Consider the following 20,831-nt stretch of genomic DNA (forward strand, 5'->3'; position numbering starts at 1 on the left):
AAGGGTGGTATTTATATTTTTCACCAGAATGCCTTCAAGTTTTAACAGATTTTACCGATCGGCGGAGCTGCTTGGAGCGTGACCGCGAGTCCAACATCAAAGCTTTGAATACAATCCCACAACAGCAGGCAGCTATATATATATATGTGTGTGTGCCGCCATACATTGCTTATGAAAGTAATTGTTCACAAGAAGAAAAGACAGAAGGTTTATGCATTTCCGATGTTTACATGCCTCCCCGGATCCCTGAACAGTTTTATCCAGGCTTTTCCCTCATGCTTGACAAAAGAGCAGCTGTGTTTGCGGCATGGCGTTTTTCTACCCGACAGCATCGAATAACCTAGGTTTGCACGACCCACATACCTATCATCTGCTTGGCAGTACATATCTGATGTCGCCGAAGTCTCTTTTTTCCCCCTTGGTTTTTTTACGATAGGTTCTCAAAAAAAAGCTGTTTAATTAAAAAGAAAAGCAGCGACGATACAAGGGAATATAGCAAGCAGATAAAGAAAAATACTTGATACTTATTTCAAATTTCTGTTGATTTGTAAAACGTACTTTTATAATGGATTAAAGATCGGGTTACATTTTTAAAAGACAAGTTCTGATGTCTCTGCTTCGAAGAGAAGAAACCGTTTCCACATCCTCAGTGTATTAACTTGCGATATTTGAGGCTTCTTCTTAAGGCTGAATAAAGCAGTGGTTCTCAAAGTGACCACGCGGCTGACAGTCATCAGATGTCAGCAAAGTGATGTTTAAATCGCCAGATAAGCTACTCAGTCCAGTTTTGATTACACACCAGTTTTAATTTCATCGATCTCCAGCTGCTCTTAGCATGAAACGCTGGCTTACCGTGTCTTTACGTCACAGCGCGAGCATTGCGTCATTTAACCGCGTCATCCGTTACCCTTAGTAACGCAGTGCACTTCCTTATTTTTAATTTGTGTGTACTTAACGGAGTATGTAATTTAATATAAACTTTTACTCACTGATCTGGCAAAGGAGGTGTGTGTGCTCGAGCGCGCCTAAAAAAGAGTGTGTTCATGTGTGTGTGAGTAAATTACTTTTCCCCCAGAAGGTATTTGCTAAATTGTCTTTCCATTCCATATTGGCTGCTTATTATTTATCAATAGACAAAGAATCTATTAGTAAGTTATAAACTTACAGACCTCTCAACCTATATTAATAAAATTACAGTTGCTCTATTCTTATTGCCTTTTAAATTTTACTTTGCTGTTCTAGTATATACAGGAATCGAAACTAGAAACTAGTTTCATGAAGCTTATTTCTTGCAAAAGGATGGTTGGTTTATTAGTAGCAAAATTACTTCGCACTATGGGTGAGGGGGAGAGGGGAGGAAACCGGAGAAGACGCCCAGCCCTGCGGACAGAGAGTGCCCCGAGACGAGATCTGAACCCTGCATGAGGTACTGGAGAGGTGGCAAGCGAGTGTTTTGACCACTACCAAGCGACCCTAATTTTGAGAAAAGATTGACTTCTGGCACACTTATCAAGGCTTATTTATTTTATTCATGTTTGGTGTCCCATTGCATAAATTTCACCTCTTTGCCATTAACTCTCATGTGCTCATAAGTAGAACTTGTTGTGTATGGCGGGTAGCAAGCTGTTTCTAACGATGAGAAGAAAAGGGGATGGTGGGCTGACGCCTTTGATGAGAATGCTGACGTCGTTTGTGATAATGCTGATGCCATCCATGATAATGCCGACCTGGTAGTCGCTGACCTACGTTCTTGAACAACTTCGCTGCTGAGACAGCGAGGTCAGCCATTTTTCTCTGTTGATGCTGATTATAATGTTATGAGAGAGAGAGATGCGTGAAGGGCACGAGGTGTGAGACAGGCAGGTTTATCTCTACCTCCCGTGCCTATTTTTGCACATGGAGGCAGCGGCAGTCAACTGTAACGACTAGTTATGAATATAGTGGGAGAGATGATGAGAAAGGTCAAAATGGGAGTTTGCAAATAGCCAGGGGACAAGCACAAAAAGGTAGGAAAGACGAGAACAAAATATGTACTGGAAACAGGACATTGTCTCAATATCCTTTCAGAGGAAACCATATTAAGACACCATTATTACACTTTTTCGGGCAATTGCAGGATTACGCAAGATTAGATTGGGAAATTTGTTTCTTTCTTGTGTGTTGTATATGTTAATGTCGTTTCTCTATTTTATTCCATTTGATGGATATTTGACATGTCATACTAGATATGCAGAAGATAAGTAGAAGGTAATATACTACAGTACAGCTGCTCTAGAGGTTTCAACAGTAAGGACGGCAGTCTTCTCACACAGCCTTCCCAAATAAATCAACAATCATCAAGTACAAACAAGTGGTATTGTAATTAATGCTTTTTTATTCTCATTACTGTCGTAAGGGATACTTAACTGTTTCTCCAGGAAACTAAGATTTGCAACACGAGCAGAAAAAATTCGCAGTTAAGCTAAATTTGCTTAGTGAATAGCGCTGCCATCTCCAGTTTTGAAAAGTAAACAATAGTAGCACACGTCCACCACAGGACGCAGTAGAAAGTAGCTTTAGGAATGCGTTTAATATGTTCACATTGATAGAATTTGTCTCAAGATGTGTACTTATGTAAAAATAATTGTAGTTAAAGTTCAAGGAAGAAAATCTTCCAAGATTGTTTTGCGGTTTATTATAGGCAGATGGCGCTCAGAGAAATAAAGGGACGTTGGTGCTCGTGAAGCTGTTGGAAGAAAGTAGATCTGCTCAGAGCGGGTTATACCCGGCGTAGCAATTGTTCTCTTCAATTTTCTTGGCGATTAAATCGGAGGGTTTCTTGACTTCATCCAGAGCCTCCCCGAGGTACTCGCAGGTTACTTGGTCAGTGAAATCTGAGCACACGTAGTCTATGCAAGCCTGCAGACAGAAAGAGACAAACATTAGTTTGAAATCACAAAAAACAAACAAGCGCAGACTGACCTTTAAGTCAAGGACAGAGAGTTAATTAATTAAGCGATCGTTCCCAATTTGTACCTGGTTCAGTAGATTCATCAAAGTTAGTCCTGGTTTCGTTTTTATTAAACTAGAACGAATCGGGCGCTCTAAACTCTGGTTTGATTTTTATTATGAACTAGGTGGGAAGGGATCAGACAAGGTGTTATTGGAAAATGTTTGTTCGTCTATTCACGTGACTAAAGATTTTAAAGAGTAAGGGAACTAATTATTAATGGGTAGAGATGACATTCTGTCGTGGTAGTCTAGACTCTAGAGATAGCTGGGTTTTAATGGGCATTTTACGCCAAGCCAGCTACTAAGGCTATATCACGGCAAGGCATCTATCGCTGTAGATGACATGCAAAAAAAAAAGAACGGCGTGCCCAAGGAGAGAGCTGAACCTAGGACAGCCAGCCTTTATTGCACTTGTGACAGGCGCTACCCGTTGCGCCACCGGACCGCACTGTGGGAGTCGTGTCGATGACAGTTAAGATATAAGAGTAAATATAAGTCTTTACCACCACCTCTACCCATACACCTTACGCATATCCTAGACTGAAAAAAAACATTTTCGACGAAAATGTCGGTTATAAACCAGAGCCTTCACTTTCACGCTGTATAAAAGCAGCTCAACGCACCTTCCAGACGGTTTTTGGATCAGTACCGAAGCGAAGGAGCTTTTTGTAGATAGGTCCCGAGTAGACGATTTTGTAGCAGGAATGGATAGCCAATGCTTCTCTATCTCCGCATCTGTCGTTTGCAAAAATGTCCTCCAAAGACTTGCAGATCGCGCTCCTAAAACATAACAGAACACTGTCAAATGCAAAAGCAGATACAAGATACGACATTGAGCACTGAGATATCACAGGTATACTAAGTGATATATTGGCTATTGATATCAAGGCTAATTTATCCTTGACCATGACAGTGAGATTGATAAAAGGATCTCATCCAATTTGCCTATGAGACGACCGACTGCCTTAGTTAAGAGTACGAAACAAAATGTAACGAAACATAAATCTTTTTTTTTAGAAGATTTACACTTAATCTTGAGAGGACAATTTAAAAAAGTTACTTAAAAAAAGATGTCGCCACTTTTAAATAATTTTTTTTATGGAATTTCGATTTAAGAATTACACAATCTTAAGGTAACTGCATCGGAGAGAAGTTGCTCGGATGCCATGTTAGTTTTATGATTCATTCTGATACACGAGACATTAACACCAAAGGAAGACAACAAGTGCAGCATCAGTTTACGAATGAGGTCATATTGATGCTGTTACAAGTACATTTATGATGTCGCCATTTTCTGAAACTTTCTCGAGATTAACATACGTTTGAGCGATGGGCTTGTTGTTCAGTACGTAGTACATGTAGACTTCATTGTCCTGACTGAAGTCCATGTCCTTGCGAATATTTTTAACCACGTCTTCTGTCAGGTTGCCTGTAAAAACAAAAACACGATAATTGATGATTGTTTCTTGTTTGATTTTGTAACACGATACGTAAAACGCTAAATTTAGAGAGCGGAAAAGTTGAACATAATTAGAAGAATTTTGAAAATGAGTGTGGGGCTATTAGGTTAGTGAGTCGGCTATACGTATCTGCGGGCTCACACACACAAGCACACGCACATAGAGTAAATGTTAAAACGGTGGCTGATTATTTCAAACTAAAGCAGTAAATTGATGCAAACGCCACTATCAAATCACTTGTGAGCTTACAGCTTTTAACTGAAATTAAAGTATGGTCTTCAATTAGTAAAATTTAAATACTTTGAAATATTCGGGGCTGCATTTCTTCCCTTCAGCCTCCCACGCATCGAATCATACCTTCACTATTCTTCAACAGTGATTCCCACCTTCAACTGATTCCCACTTCACGCTGATTCACGAGTCAACATGAACGTAGGACTACAAAAAATATATATATATATTCACACGAACTTGTGTGCGTCTTAGAGAATCTTCATTCTTCTCATCCTGCCTTTTTTTTCTTGTCAGTGTCCCTTTCTCCCTCGTTAATCTGTGTATGCAAGCGCTCCTTCACCGCCAATAAGCGGTCAATGTATTATGGAACACTTGTCTGTAATTTTAAGCATACCCGCCTTAGGTGAATAAAAGGAAAATATTACTAGGCTTGGGTAGCATCAAACTCACCGCAAGCCTGTTCTGGGTAGGGAACGAGCTCAACGTTGCTATCGTTGCACTCAAAGTCCCACGTGGAAGTCTTGGACTTTCTTCCACCTTCTTCATACACACCAAAGCTTATTGAAAAGAGGCCGTTTTTCTCGATAAGGTACACTTGATTGGTGTCCTCGTTCGTGCCGGTTGTACAGATGGAGTTGATGTCGAGCTGGTTAGTTTTGGTGTTGAAGGGTGATCTTGCCGGGTCGCTTATGGCCTGAAGACAAACGAAAAGAGAAATAACAATAAATATAGAGAAATTCGTTTTCGAGCGAAAACAAAGTAAAATCGCCATGGTGGCGAGCTGCTGTGTTTTGTGTGGAGGGCAGAATGTTGCTGGACACTTGCAGCAGGTAGATATTGTGATCCCCGGCAAGTGCAGATAAACCAGCATGAGAAACGAATGGAAATAAAGTTTGCACGACATAAAGGCTCACCCACACGCAAACACACAAGATGGAAGGCAAGTAAAAGAAGAAGGGACAGAGAAATAAGCAGAAAGTTTTAAAAAGAGAAAGTTGCAGAAACAGATCGAGAGACCTTTTGTGCAACTTTGATGGAAGTTCGTCCTTCCCATGTTTTTTTCGTCACCGTGTCAGTGACGGACACCCACATGGTATCCACGTAGTACTCGCCAGTGTCGCTCCTGATGTCGTTGCCTGGTGTGACGTTGATGAAGTAGCGGCCACACGTCTGGCGCACGGCATTGTACTTGCACGGGATCTTCAGTCGGTCTGTGTCTTCAGAGAACGTATTCAGCCTTTTGCCCTTCTCCAGCCCACACTGGATCTGAGCATCGGCTACGACACAAAGCTGTCTATCGTTAGTTCCAAATGTCACCAAATTCTTTAAATAGTTATAAATATATTCTAAAATCTATACGTTTCATGCCAGATGACCCCAGTTTTGTTCCACTAACAACAGAAATGTGCTAACATGAGACACCGGTGAGATACGATATTTTATCACTGATAAATGCAAGTGAAGATCAACTAGCAAAGAAAGCGTCTCATATATTTACATATTATGTACAAATGCAGAAACAAGTTTTCTTCCTGCTTACATGCTATTATAAACTTCTTTGCATGACTAAACACTCTCATAATGTGAATACAACTTACCATTCATGAGAACAACAGCAGCCAAAATGGTGAAGACAAACATTTTGAGAGGTGATCTCTACAGTAGTTTGCTGTAAAATCTGAAGAAAAAAATAAAATAATAATAATAAAGAAGCAACAAAACAGAATAACCTGTCCGAATGGGACATGTTGAAGGGCAGTTCATAGACAAAGAACAGAAAGGGAAAATGCAATTTAGAAGACGTGTAACTAAGAAAAGGACAATGCAGCAGAAAAGCGACGTAGATATATATTTAATGAAAATAGGTATAATGATGGAGGAGAAATATCTGTCACGTGACAGGAAATCCTACAGCTTTGGTATACATATCTATCTACTCCCAAAGTTCTTCACCCGTAGGATTTACGTTTAAAATGCTGATCTTCCGTAGCCATGTGCTCTTTGTTAGCAGCAATACCAATATTTGTATGGATGACTGTCGCTGTTAATAGCTTTAGCCACAAATGACACACCACAGAGATATAAATCCCTTTACAAAAAAATTTATGTAAAACAATTCTGTAAGTCATGTCGACAACAAATTACCACGTCCGACTGTTTTCGTTTCTGGACAAATTTGATCGAATTGGTTCACAAATGCGCTTTTTCGATTTAGTCAAACTTCAATTTACTAATGAGTTCGTTAGAGGAAGAAGTTGAAGGAACTTTTCGTCCACAGAAATGTGCTAATCACTGAGGAAAGTGCATGCACGAAATTTTTCTGAGTGGTATGAACCCCTGACCTGCAGCATTAAACCACTCGATCCAAACTTAGAAAAAAGACTTACTCGGATATCGTAGCTTTGTTTTTACATGTGACCATAGTTCTTTGGTCAGGGGCTCAAATTCTTAGCTGATACGATAAAAAAAATATCTATAAGCGGGTAGGTCTGCTCAGTACCGATTACTGAGGATTTAAAGCTTCTGGGAAACAAAGCTGAAAGTGAGCCACATCCAAACTTTTAATAAATTAATACACATTTAATACATTAAACTGATCTACGGAAATAATCGACTGGATAAGCCTATGTCTGCAGTCAGTAGATAAGTATACTCGTGAATAGTTTAAATCAAGTCATTTTCAGAACACATGATTATTAAGAATAAGAGAGGAATAAAACCAACTTACCAGAGTTCCTTCCAAAACGGTTTGAGGAAAGTCTGTGGAGTCGAGGTTTATATACATCTTTCGGACCGTCAGGATCAATCTAATCTCATTTTCATAAATAATTTTAAGACCCAAAGAAACAAAAAAATGCCAGATGGCGCTGGCTGCGGTATACAAATATAAACAATAGTGTTCACCTACGTTGCACGCCATGAATAGTAATCTGAGCGCGTTTTTTGTACAGGGTGAGTGGAAAAGTCAATCACATCTTGACATTTTACGTAAACAGCTGTCAATGGCGATATAAGCATTATGATACTTTGATCGCACACACACACACAGTTTCTCTGTTGATCTTGTTTTGTGGGAAATCTGGGGGAATTTACTTTATAAAGAACAAAGGAATATATGCCAGTAAGGTAGGGCCTGCGGGTCATTTCAATTGTTCGACTAGCGAACATGATGTTGAAATACAATACCTTGAGCCCAAAAGGAAAATAAAAATAATCCGCGTAGGCGTGAATGGCGTAGCCACGCAGACGACGTGGACCAGTTCCTGCCCAGACAGGTACAACGTGGAAGACGGAGTGCATAAGAAGAAATGTTTAGAAATAGAAAGTTCATTGGTTTTTATTCAACGTAATAAACAAAATTTTCCTAAAAAGAAAACAGTTTTTTTTTATAAGTAATACTGGTCACATTTTCAAAGCTTTCGTTTGATTTAGATTTTGAAGCACTGTTACACATAACCACAATTTTTTTCTTCATCCTTGTTTGTCGTAGCGAGTAAGTGCTTCTTACCTGTGTATTACCTGTCATTAGAATTCGTTGGATTCTTAGTGGGGACTTTTGCTCACCCTTATGATACTTTAACACCGACACACTGAACACTGTGATTTGTTCTCTGTGACAGCACAAAAGCAGATTTTATGTTTTAATTATTTTATTTTGTATAAATTAATTTTTTCTTCCTTAAAAAAAGGTATTGAGAAGTTCAGCACTCCATCATCCGAGTAATAACAATGTCAAATCTTTAGAACATCTAATGCATTATATAATTTAACATAATATCATACACATATATACCTATATAGCTGTACATACATACATTAATATAATCCACACCTAATTATCTTTTTCACACACTCTCTCTCTCACACACATGCTCTTTTATTCACGCATTCCACTACAAGCAAACGGCCATTTCTTTCTAAGATGTTTCCTGTCAGAAACTCCTCCTCCACCTAGTGCTTGAAAATCACCGGCAATTGCTTGCTGTTACAAATACCAAACATAATGTGAACCTAAATACAGTTAGAAAAAAAAAGTAGAAGGACAACAGAAGTCAACATATTCTCAAATGAGGTAGTTATTTTTCTCTTTTGTAAATCATAAAAATCTTTTTATTGCATAATTTAAACTTAAGTAAATCGCAAAGTCTCCTGTAAATTAGAAGTTTAAAACCAAGAGTAAACTGCAGTCCATCGGTTGACTGCGCATCAAATATTCATGAAGTTTCGCAAGTGAACGCAAGAAACTAAAGTAAATTAACATACTGTTCTGACATTACCTTGGCTGTAGCCACGTAAGAATGGGGTTTAAGCCCCCACAAACAATGACTATGGGAAAAAATCATTTATTTTACGACATGTTGTATCGACACCTGGACGCCCTGCGGCCACTCCTCGTCGTCCAACCTAGTCCAGCTGTACCATAAGTCATTTGACGAGAGATTGAGTGAAAAAGAAAACATATACAGAAATATTTATTTATTTATTCAGAAAATACTTCTGCTAGTTTGACACGAATCAGTGTAGAAAAAAAGCACAATACCCTGAAAATCTCAACTTATGAAAATGGAATAAATCTAGTTGTAAAATTATTGGAGGCTTATTAGAAATAAATACACAGTTGCTTATAGTTAGGAGATAGAATCATAAATACATACGATTTGTCCTACATAAAAAAGAATAAAGCGTTTCCTTAAGTCTTCTGTGTATTGACAAGATAGTGTACAGTTGATTTCATCTTATCATAATTATTTCATAATGAGTGTGTCAAAAGTTCAGGTGTTCAAGATGAACACCTTTAAAATTGGTGGTAAAATTATAAACACCAAAGCAAAATGCTGTGTACTGCGTGGTGAAGCAACAAACGAAAGCAAATTTTATTTCATAATCGAAGTAAACAGATAAACCAACCCGAGAAACCCCATGGTGTTAAAGTAACAGAAAAGAAAAACTGAAAATGTGGCAAATAAAAAAGCAAACCAAAATAAGCTTACGCTGAAGTAACATAAAGATAAACACGAGCTTGTGGTTTAAAAAAAACCACACAAGACATCCATCAGGTGGCTGAAAATAGTCAAAAAAGCATCGAGTGTATGGTTGAAATAACAGTGACCAACCCAACCACTTGCATCATGCAGAAGCAATCTATAGACGTACATGATAGGCTAAAATATGAAACAAACCAAAAAAGACCATGAGAAAAAAAACATAGTTTCTTTTCCTTACTCTGTGTGTGTGTCTGTGTATATAAATAATTCTATTGGAGTGACGTCCCTTTGCCTAGAAGGTTTGAGGGAGGCGACTCTCCGCAATGTTTGTATTTTTATTATTTTGTTGTGTTTTTGGTGCCCATTGTGTAGACCGGTGCATTTTTGGTTGCGTCGTTGTTGTGCATGACTGTCTGACCTTTTGTTTTCTTCTGTGACTTTCTGATTTTCAGTCGACTGCAGGTCTTTTCTGCCTAACGATTTCTTGTTAAGATCTTAAAGATCCCACAGTCCGCCATTTGCTTTGAAATTTCATGCAGTTTTCCTGTTCTTTTTGTGATTGCATTGCTACTAGCAGTCTTCTGACGATTTCAGCTCCGTTGACCCGAGTCTCTGTTGATTTATTCTGCGTTGCTACTGACGACGCAATGGCTTTGCGAGCTGTAGATGTGAACTCAGGGCCGTTGAGAGCTGGTAACGTTCATAGATTCAACAGTGACAAGAGGCTGTAAAACAGATTGATCTAGAAAACTGAGATCGCGAGTTGTCTTATGAACACACTGAAGTTGTATTAACCAAGCAGTTACAACATCACACTATTCTCTCACAACTGCAGCTTCGTCTATCGTTATGAACTGTGGAGAGTTATGACTAGTGATTTGAGTCCGCCTGTAACGGTGGGGAAAGCGTTATACGATTGGGTATATATTATCACACAAACATACATATATAATAATCCTTTCAGAGATTAAAAAAATAAATAGCATAATATAAAAAGAGTTTTTTGAAGACACAAAAATGGCATTAATCTTCTCAGGATATCAAAAGTAAGTGTGTGTGTGTGTGCGCTTCACTTTATTGACAGTCAAACGTTTGCAGGATCAGCATTGTGACTCAAAGTCCTAGAGAAGGAGTGGTCTCTCCCTCTAGCGTGCATTCAAGTATAAGATTTTATCGGTCGACCGTCAAACTATTGAATGCCATCCAACAACAGCAGGCGAGGCAGCTATATGCCACCATACATTGCTTAGGTCTGTTAGCGGAATTAAGAAGAAAAGACCAAATATTTATGCATTTCCGATGTTAACGCACCGTTCACTACCGCTGACTCATTTCTGCGGGTTCATTCTCATGGTTCACGTGAGACCAGCTGTGTTCAGTGTCTTTCCTGCACGATAGTGTCATATAATCTGGAAGGTTCACACCAGAGACCCACATACCTAGCAATAGGTCGCTCGTACATTGTACAGTCTGATGTCGTCGAAGTCTTGAAGAATTTTTCCTTTGTTCTTGTAGGTAGCATTTTTTAGAAATCTGTTTAATTAAAAAAAAGAGAAGTAGTGACAATAACGGGACGTGTCTCAAGAAAGAAGATACACACAAATACTCGAGAAGTATTTCGAATTTTTTTATAATTTGTGAATCGTTCGTTATAATGCATTAAGCAATGGGTTTTGTTTTATAAGACAATTTCTGCTGTCTGCTGTGAAGATACAGTTTTCATACCCACAATACATTAACTTAAAATAATTTGTGTTTCGTTCTTTAAGGCTGAATGGAACAGCCATGTTTTTGTAAAGTTACTCTTGTGACGGTGGTGTTAGTGGTTTGCGTGTGAACCTACTCCTGTGATGGTGATTTTAGTTGTTTGTCTGCTGTAGCAAAGTATTGACGAATAATATTTGGCTTTTGTGTTCGTTGGGCAGGAGTGGACCACGTTTCCTGTCAGCCCTACTTGCACTAAGCAGTGGCGGAGCGTTGGGAGGTTTGGATGTTTGGGTAATGGTCATTATCACATGCAGGCGGTGGACATAACTGGACCCACCAGAGCATTTCTTGTCAATTTGCATTTTCATTTTCCTTGCTAACTGACTGTTCTTATCAGATGTAAGTACTCACTGTTTTACCCGCTGATATCTGTGTTTGTGTGTGTGTGTGTGTGAACGCGAAAGTGAGAGTGTGGGCGTGCGTGTGTAAGTGACTGACTGAGAGACTATTCTCGCTAGATGTAAAACTCCACTCTTGCACTTTCCCCCCGAATATATTTGCTAAACGCTCTGTCTATATCCTATGACCATTATCCTAACCAATTACGGGGTTAGTGGGAGATTCATATGTATAATCAAGGATATGTACAAAAAGGCAAAGTCCTGTGTTAAGGCCAGGTACCTGCCGACAAAAAAAATGGAAACATTACCAAGGAGGGTGAACTACAAGAGTTGATAAAATGTGTATGTGTGTGGGTGGGTGAGTGAGTGCGATATTCAATTTTAAGATGGGTGGAAGCGTGTTAATATGTACAGTACTCCTTGGAGGTAAAGAAATAGTAAAGAACAAAGAATTATGTGAAGAACAGTGAGAGAGAAAACAAAGCGTTTTATCCTTTGTCTGCATGTTTTCATATATTTTACTTGACTAAATATGCAGGTATACACGAGGAGGTTGGAAAAAGGAAGGAATGAGTGGATGACGGAAAGATGATATCCGACTGACCATCTGATAAACATTGCCCCAGTGTGCGCTACTTTATGTTGTCCGTTGAAAATAGGATTGGAAGAAACGAAAGTTGTGTTTCATATCAGGTTCTTTTTTCTGCTGGAAGGAGAGGGGTGGGTGTGGTGAACGAGTATAATATGGGAATAAAAATCTCCCCTCTCGTATACTACTATTACTTAAAAAAATAAATAAAAATAATAATAATTGTATAGCGTGTTTCTCCAGCATCTGCCAGACTCAAAGCTTTTAGGAAAAAGGCTGTCAAATGACAGGAGGTTAAATGTTGCTGCACTGCTTGCACAAAACCAGCGCCGATTACAGCAAAAACAGTCTCTGGGTAGGATGATTGATAAAGGGTCTCATGGGATATTCTTTGGGGCTGTTGTTGTCTAAAGAACTAAAGAGTTGTTTTCGTTGCCTGTAACGTTTTACGAAAGAGTGTGTTGAATGTGTCTGCGAGCGCGTGTAAACATCTGCATGTAAACCACGCTCGCCGCACTCTTTCACCTTTTTCAACAAAAAGGTCCGGCCAACGATTAACACATTTAATGTTTATGAAATTAACTAACGATGAGATGAGGATGAAACAAAATAAAATAACTCTATCCCCTCCAGCGTCAACCTCTTCCAAACGTTTCTCAGACGGTTGGCGCTGACGAAATCACTGGACCAGCAGGTTAATCCTCTGAATTTCTTCACGCAGTTCGTGAAGATAAAAGATAAAATCCGTATCGGCGAAGATATTATATTCCGCTTGGATTGATTACTGTACCACACTGGGTAATACTCCACTCGATAATACTCCACTGGACGCACGTCGGCTATCCGTTGCTGGCAGTTAACCATATACTGTACACTCCCCACGGAGCTCTGTACACACCAACTGCTTGGTCTCGTCTGCCCCGAGAACCGTTTGATCTCCTAGGTTAACTCGTTCTTTTTCTCTTCCTGACCAATCAGGCACCCTTAGCGACCCGGTAACTAGGACGACCACCTAACAGTCTTAGTTGGAGACTCTCTCAACCAATCCTGAGTACTGCCTGGCTCTCCATTGCCTACCGTCGCCCTAGTTACACTGTGCTCAGTTCATTTTACGTCATTCACTATATGACGCAAAAGAATCGTCACGCAGAGCTACGTCAGCGCTCGCGCGACTGCTCTTCCCTGACCACAGGGAAAGTTAAAAATAAAAATGAATCTAACTAGATTCGTCTCAATCGCGAATCGTTACATTGCCATGGTTGCACAGTACCAAGGAACCCATAGCAGCGTGTAGCTGGTGAAAGGCAGGAAGTCGCTAAAAACTAAGACAGGTGAGATGACAGGTAATATAAATGCACACAACCTCCCCCAAGCATAAAAATCTCGTCTGCATAAATCAACAAGTACAAACTGTATTGTAATTAATGCTCTTTTATTCTCATTACTGTCGCAAGGGATACTTGGCTGTTTCTCCAGCAAATTAAGATTTGCAACACGAGCAAAAACATAGCAGTCAAACTAAACTTGCTTATTGAGCGGTGCTGCCACCTAACAGGTTTTTTTTTAAAGAGGCTTGGCGTTTCACGCTGTTTTTCAAAATGAACAATAGAAGCTTACACTGTTCACTACATTGCAACAGTTCTAATATTTGAAGCAGTAGAAAGTAACTTTAGGAATGTGTTTAATATGTTCCTGTTGGTTGTCTTTGTCTCAAGACGTGTACTTGACTCGCGTAGAAGTAAGTGTAATCAAAACTCAAAGGAGAAAATCTTGCAAGATTGTTCTGCGGTTCATTGTTGTTGATGGCTGCTGTTGGCAGATGGCGCTCAGAGAAATAAAGGGACGTTGGTGCTCGTTACGCTGCTGGAATAAAGTAGATCTGCTCAGAGCGGGTTAAACCCGGGGTAGCAATTGTTCTCTTCAATTTTCTTCGCGATTGTATCGGAGGGTTTCTTGACTTCATCCAGAGCTTCCCCGAGGTACTGGCAGGTTTCTTGGCTAGTGAAATCAGAGCACACGTAGTCTATGCAAGCCTGCAGACAAGAAGAGACAAACATTAGTTTAATATCGCACAGTCAAACAAACGCAGACAAACCTCTAAGTCAAGGACAGCGAGTTAATTAGGTGATCGTTCTTAGTTTTTACCTGGTTCAGGAGAAGCAGCCATCAAAGTTAGTCCTGTTTCGTTTTTATTAAACTAGAAAAAAATCGGGCACTCTAAACTCTTGTTTGATCATGATTATGAACTAGGTGGGAAGGGATCAGACAAGGTGTTATTGGAAAATGTTTGTTCGTCTATTATTCTGCCGATTTTCCGAGCTCTCTCGTGTCTACGAAGATTAAATGATAAGGGAAAGACTGAAATCTAGCTAACGATGACAGGAACCTTTTAATTTGCTTGTGGGAGTCAAGAGGTGGGTGGGTTGTAATTGGTGTTTTACACCAAGCCAGCTACTAAGGCTAAATCACGGTAAGACATCCAGCCCTGTAAACAGATGCCACATGCAGAGAAAGAACGGCGTGTCCGAGACGAGAGCTGAACCAAGGACTGCGAAAACTAATCAAGCCTTCCGCAAAAGCTTTAAGTTCAGCGCTTAGAAACCAGGTCCAATTCTTTACAACTACCTCCACCCATAAGTCTTAAAGTTAACCACCGCCTAGACTGAAAAACACGAAAAAATTTTTTGACAGGTTATGAACTAGAGCCTGCATTTTCACGCTGTATAAAAAGCAGCTCAACGCACCTTCCAGACGGTTTTTGGATCAGTACCGAAGCGAAGGAGCTTTTTGTAGATAGGTCCCGAGTAGACGACCCTGTAGCAGGAATGGACAGCCAATTCTTCTCTACCTTCGCATTTGCCGCTTGTAAACTTTTCCTCCAAATATTTGCAGATCTCGCTCCTAAAACATAACACATAACCTCTGTCAAATACCAAAACCAGCTACAAGATACGCCATTGAGTAGTGAGATATCAAAGGTATGCTAAGTGATAGATTGGCTATTGATGCTAAGGCTAATTTATCCTTGACCGTGAGAGTGAGATTGATAAAAGGATGTCATCCATTTTGCTAGGGAAACGACCGACTGCCTTATTCATGAGTACGAAACCAAACAGCAATCTTTTTACAGTATAAGAAAGAGATTTACACTTAATCTTAAGAGGACAATTTTAAACAGTCACTTGGAAGAATATGTCGCCAGTTTTAAATGATTTCCTATGGAATCGAGTTTGATTTATGAATTACAAAGTCGTGAGGAAACTGAGCCAGATAGATTCTAAACAGAATTATTTACTTCATCCAAATTAATTGGATCGTGCAAGATCTATAGCTATAGTAATTTCACACCACCGAATCGGCGAGAAGTTGCTCAGACGCCATGTTAGTTTTGTGATTCCTTCTGATACACAGGACATTAACACCAAAGGGAAACAGCAAGTGCAGCATCAATTTTGGGTCATATTGATGCTGCTGCAAGCATGTCTATGATGTCGCCATTAGCTGAAACTTTCCTAAGATTAACATACGTTTGAGCGATGGCCTTGTTGTTCAGTACGTAGTACATGTAGACTTCATTGTCCTGGCTGAAGTCCATGTCTTTGCGAATATTTTTAACCACGCCTTCCGTCAGATTGCCTGTAGAAGAAAACATAATGATAATGTCGTGCACGCACGCACGCAAGCGTACACACACACACACATTTACCTTTTCTTCAATTTTCCATGCATCCAATCACATCTTCGCTATTCTTTCACAGGAATTCCCATCTTTAAACTGATTCCTACTTCACACTGATTGACGTGTTAACATTAACGTACGAGAACCATCAAATGGGATGGACATGAACATCCTCGCGTCCTTGAGGATCTTTATCCTTCTCGGTCTTTCTCCCCTCGTATTTCGTTTCTATTGCGTGTCCCATTTTTCAATCTTGTTATCCTGCGTGTGCATGCACTTGTACATTGACCAGTCAATGCATTATGGAATCTCCTTGTGTAATTTTAATGTTCACAGCACGTGTGAATAAGAGTAAAAAGATTGCTACTCCTGGGCTGCAGCAAACTCACCGCAAACCTGTTCTGGGTAGGGAGTGACTTCGTCACTAGAGTTGCACTCAAATTCCCACGTGGATGTCTTGGACTTTCTTCCACCTTCTTCATACACACCAAAGTTTACTGAAAAGAGGTTGTTTTTCTCCATAAGGTACACTTGATTGGTGTCCTCGTTCGTGCCGGTTGTACAGATGGAGTTGATGTCGAGCTCGTTAGTTTTGGTGTGGAAGGGTGATCTTGTCGGGTCGCTTATGGCCTGAAAACAAACGAAAAGAGAAATAACAATAAATATATAGAAATCTATTTTCGACTGAAAACAAAGTAAATTCGTCATGGTGGCGAGCTGCTGTGTTTTGTGTGGAGGGCTGAATGTTTCTGCACACGTGCAGCAGGCAGATATTGTGACCCCCGGTTAGCGCGAATAAACCAGCATGAGAAGAGGATGAAAACAGAGCTTGCACGACAAAAAGGCAATGGAAGTAAGAGAAGAAGTGACATAAAAATAAAAAGATTAAGGAGAAAGTTGCAGAAACAGATAGACCTTTTGTGCAATTTTGGTGGAAGTTCGTCCTTCCCATGTTTGTTTCGTCTCCGTGTCAGTGACGGACACCCACATGGTATCCACGTAGTACTCGCCAGTGTCGCTCCTGATGTCGTTGCCTGGTGTGACGTTGATGAAGTAGCGGCCACACGTCTGGCGCACGGCGTTGTACTTGCACGGGATCTTCAGTCGGTCTGTGTCTTCGGAGAACGTATCCAGTCTTTTGCCCTTCTCCAGCCCACACTGGATCTGAGCCTGGGCTACGACACAAAGCTGTCTATCGTTAGTATATGTCACCAGAGGGTTTAAACAAAAGTTAGGAATAAGTTGTGAAATCGTCCTCTGATTATTGAAACATACTAGTTAGCAGCCTTGTACTGTTGTTATGACAGATAATGTCATATTTGTTCTTCGAAAAGTAGAAACAGACTACCGTGAGTCATTGATTGAATACAATATTTGATAGTAGATAAATGCAAGTTAACATCAAGCTACAAAAGAATCGGCTAAAATTTATGGTCTGTATAAAAATATATACAAACCTACAGAAAACATTTCTTCTCCTTATATGTGATAATAAACTCTGTTTTTCATTCCAAAATACTTTTTACAACACAGTTATAAGACTTTCTCTTAATATCAATCTAACTTACTGTACATGAGAAGAATACTGGCAACCAAAATGCTGAAGATAAACATTTTGAGAGGTAATCTCCAGAGTAGTTTAATAGCTGTGCATTCTGAAAAAGTTATATAAATAACAATAATTGCAGCAATATCAAGACCAACGTAGAATAACCTGTACCACAAGTGCAAGGTGAAGGGAAGTTCAATGACTAAAATCCCAATGCTATAAAAATTTTAAAAAGCAATGCAAACAAGAAATGTGAAAAAATGACAATGCAGAAGAAATGCTCTAGACATACAGAAAAAAAGAATAAGAGATAAAACGCAATGAAAAGAAGTATAACGCGCTACAAAATCCTACAACTTTGGCATCCACACCTACCTACCCCGCAAAGATCTTCACCGGTAGGTATTTAACCGGTATTTAACATGCTAATCTTCCGTAACAGCGGGCTCTTTGTTAGTGGTAATACAAATATTTATAACTGCTGCACTGTTAGCTGTTGATAGCCACAAATGACACATCACAAAGATATAAATAACTCTATATACAAATTCATTAAAAACAAGATCAGTCAATGTTATGTTGTCACCAAATTTCATTCATATGTTTTCGACTTTCCACAACCCAGCCGAAACTTCCATCCACGTTTCCTTCCCAAGAAACTGCTACTCGCTGACGAATGTGTATGCACGGAAGTATACCGAGTGGTATGACCTGAAGTACTAATTAACGAATCAAACCCAACTTAAAAAAGTGTTACTCTAATAATAACTATAAAAAATATATAATTTGGTTAGCCCAAACTCATGCTAGTAAGGAACGTGGTCTTAGCGCTTGAAAAGATACGAAAGAATGGAAGACAAACAACAGTAATGACAGTAATAAAAAGCGAATAAAGAAAACTCAAAGGAATCGGGTAACAGGAATTAATAGTGTCGTGATTCAGCAGAGGAAAATAAAAAGGGAAGTAGCAATAAAAAAGGTTTGAAGGAAATGGAGGAGCATTATGTGGACTGTTGTTAGGCTTAATTAAAGCTTCTATAACAGCTGTGTATTGAGAGCTCATTTAAAATATTCAATGTTGGATAGGTAGCGGATATGAAAAGGGAGAGAGTTTCATTAGTTTGGTGCACAGTAACTAAGACTCCTGTGACCGTATGTTGTTGTTCTGGTGACAGGAATAATGAAGATACAGTCATCAGAACAGCGTAGCTGTGTGGCTGAGGGTATGCCTCTTACAATCAAAAGATGAAGAAAAGCTTTTGGGAAGCACAACTGAAAGTGAGCCATGTGCAGATCCTTCGAGCTCAATACATGGAACTGATAGGAGATTTGGGTAAATGATCGGCTACATCTTCAGTCAGTAGGCAAACCTACTGGTGGATACTTTAAATAAAGTCTTTTTCAGAACACATGATTATTAAGAATAAGAGAAGAATAAAACCAACTTACCAGAGTTCCTTCCGAAACAGTATGAGGATAGCCTGTAGAAACGAGATTTTTATACACCTTTCTGACCGTCAGGATCAATCTAATCTTATTTTCATGAATAATTTAAAGACACAAACATTCAAAAAGGCCAGATGGCGCTAGCTGTGGTAAACAACTTTAAACAATGCTGTTTACCTACTCTTGACGCCATATTGGTAAGTTGAGCACGACTTTTGTAAGGGGGAAAGTCGATCACACCTTGACAGAATCCGTGAAAACTGTCAATAATGATATATCCAATATGATACTTTGATCTCATTCGCACACCCTGTTTGTTGATATAGTTTTATTAGAAATCTCATGGAATTTGAGATATAAAGCGAACAGAAATATATGCTGATAATTAATGGCATACGAAACATTTCAATTGTTCTAGAAGCGAACATGTTGAAATCATGCATGCTGTGCTCAAAAGGAAAGAAAAAAAGAAAAAAACATGCGTAGGTGGGAATAACACAGCAATGCCGATGACATAAACCAGAACCTATCCCAACAGGTATTTTCTTTGTCTGTTTGTTTGTTTGTCTGCTTTTTTGTTTTATCTTTCTTTCTTTGTTTTCCTTCTTTCTTCGCAAACCATAAAACCCCTTTATTTCAAATTTGTCAAAATTTCTATGTCGTAAAGAAGGCTCAACAGGGCCTCATACGTCTCTGGCAGCTGAAGTCATTCTCTGTCTCCCAGAAATTCGTTAGCTCTTTTATAGATCGCACATAAAAAGCGAAAAACAAGAGCAGATTACATCGTGTTGTATCCACCCGCTCCAAAATCATTGCTACAGCAGAAACTACTGAAAGTGTCTGAAATCCTTCGTGATAACAAGTATAATTTATCGTGAGAATTTTTTCACCTTCCATCGGCCCGCCGATTCTGTGTACCTGCATGCAGAACCAACAGACTGATGCTGTCCTTCGTTTCGGCCGTGTTAGTATGTACGAATGAATGCAGCTGTCTGAAACATAATTGCTTGAGTCTTGTTTGACGGAGATGAATAGGTTATGGTATTGTTTTGTGATTTTATTTCAAGTTGCCCCATTTGTCCTTCTGGGATAAATAGAATCTTAACTAAAATTGCAATTCTTGTGATAGCACAAATATATTGCAATCAATCCGTTAACTGCGCATCAAATATTCATGAAGTTTCTCAAGTGAACGCCAGAAACTAAAGTAAACAAGGATGTTGTTCTGACATTACCTTGCCACGTAAGAAAAGGGTTGGCCTGCCCTCAAACAAAGACTAAGAAATAATCATTTATTTTACGACATGTTGTATCGACACATGGACGCCATGCGGCCACTCCTCGTCGTCTAACCTGGTCCAGCTGTGAATTGCATTATAAGACTTCTGATGACAGATTGAGTGAAAGAGAAAACATAAATTAGAAATATTTATTTATTCAGGCTGGGCCAAGCTTCTCCAAACATGACACGAATCAGAGTGCAGAAAAGTGAAATACCCTGAAAATTTACACAACTTACGAAAATGGAATTGATGTAGTTGTAAAATTATGAGACACTTATTGGAAATAAACACACAGCTGCGTATAGTTAGACCGTGAGAGTATAGCACCGTGAACAAACACGATTTGCACTAAATAATAAAGAATAAAGTTACTTGTGCCAGACATTTCTGTGTGCCTGGGTTTTTCTCTCAGCCATGAGACGCACCGTGAATAAAGGCAGCTCACAGCAGAAGACAGTTCGCGTCAGATTCAAGGCTATTTTTATCCGGTTCGCGGGATGAAGGTCG

General features: G+C 39.4%; 1 protein-coding gene and 1 long non-coding RNA gene across 4 annotated transcripts; one reads left to right on the top strand and one right to left on the bottom strand.

Annotated features, from left to right (window-relative positions):
- Positions 1–2,356: 2,356 nt before the first annotated feature.
- On the bottom strand, positions 2,357–20,755 carry LOC112566615. Of its 3 annotated transcripts, none has more exons than XM_025242877.1 (9): positions 20,697–20,755; positions 19,932–20,054; positions 19,045–19,076; positions 17,615–17,701; positions 16,962–17,221; positions 5,136–5,379; positions 4,312–4,420; positions 3,615–3,771; positions 2,357–2,898 (listed from the first exon to the last, which is right to left on the bottom strand). In XM_025242877.1, exons 1-9 carry the CDS (start codon positions 20,738–20,740, stop codon positions 2,749–2,751), a joined length of 1,206 nt encoding a protein of 401 aa, XP_025098662.1. In that variant the 5' UTR covers positions 20,741–20,755; the 3' UTR covers positions 2,357–2,748. The 3 variants fall into 3 exon arrangements, with proteins under 3 accessions (XP_025098662.1, XP_025098665.1, XP_025098663.1); XM_025242878.1 differs by lacking the exons at positions 2,357–2,898; positions 3,615–3,771; positions 4,312–4,420; positions 5,136–5,379 and adding exons at positions 13,783–14,400; positions 15,112–15,268; positions 15,895–16,003; positions 16,436–16,676; XM_025242880.1 differs by lacking the exons at positions 16,962–17,221; positions 17,615–17,701; positions 19,045–19,076; positions 19,932–20,054; positions 20,697–20,755 and adding exons at positions 5,703–5,962; positions 6,284–6,363; positions 7,414–7,474.
- Positions 9,966–12,798, top strand: LOC112566618. Its single transcript, XR_003099668.1, has 3 exons — positions 9,966–9,995; positions 11,596–11,776; positions 12,317–12,798. It is a non-coding gene; the product is annotated as an uncharacterized LOC112566618 (long non-coding RNA).
- Positions 20,756–20,831: the final 76 nt, after the last annotated feature.

The sequence above is a fragment of the Pomacea canaliculata genome, linkage group LG6, assembly GCF_003073045.1.
Source record: "Pomacea canaliculata isolate SZHN2017 linkage group LG6, ASM307304v1, whole genome shotgun sequence".
Classification (NCBI taxonomy): Eukaryota; Metazoa; Mollusca; class Gastropoda; order Architaenioglossa; family Ampullariidae; genus Pomacea; species Pomacea canaliculata.

What these genes read in the sequence shown, in the direction of transcription:
- LOC112566615 (XM_025242877.1), bottom strand. Translation starts at nt 20,740, where the DNA reads ATGGCTGAGAGAAAAACCCAGGCACACAGAAATGTCTGGCACAA. An exon ending in CACAGAAATGTCTGGCACAA is followed by an intron (nt 20,055 to 20,696) that starts GTAACTTTATTC and finishes CCGTCAAACAAG; the next exon opens with ACTCAAGCAATTATGTTTCA. An exon ending in CAGTATTCTTCTCATGTACA is followed by an intron (nt 17,222 to 17,614) that starts GTAAGTTAGATT and finishes TTTGTGTCGTAG; the next exon opens with CCCAGGCTCAGATCCAGTGT.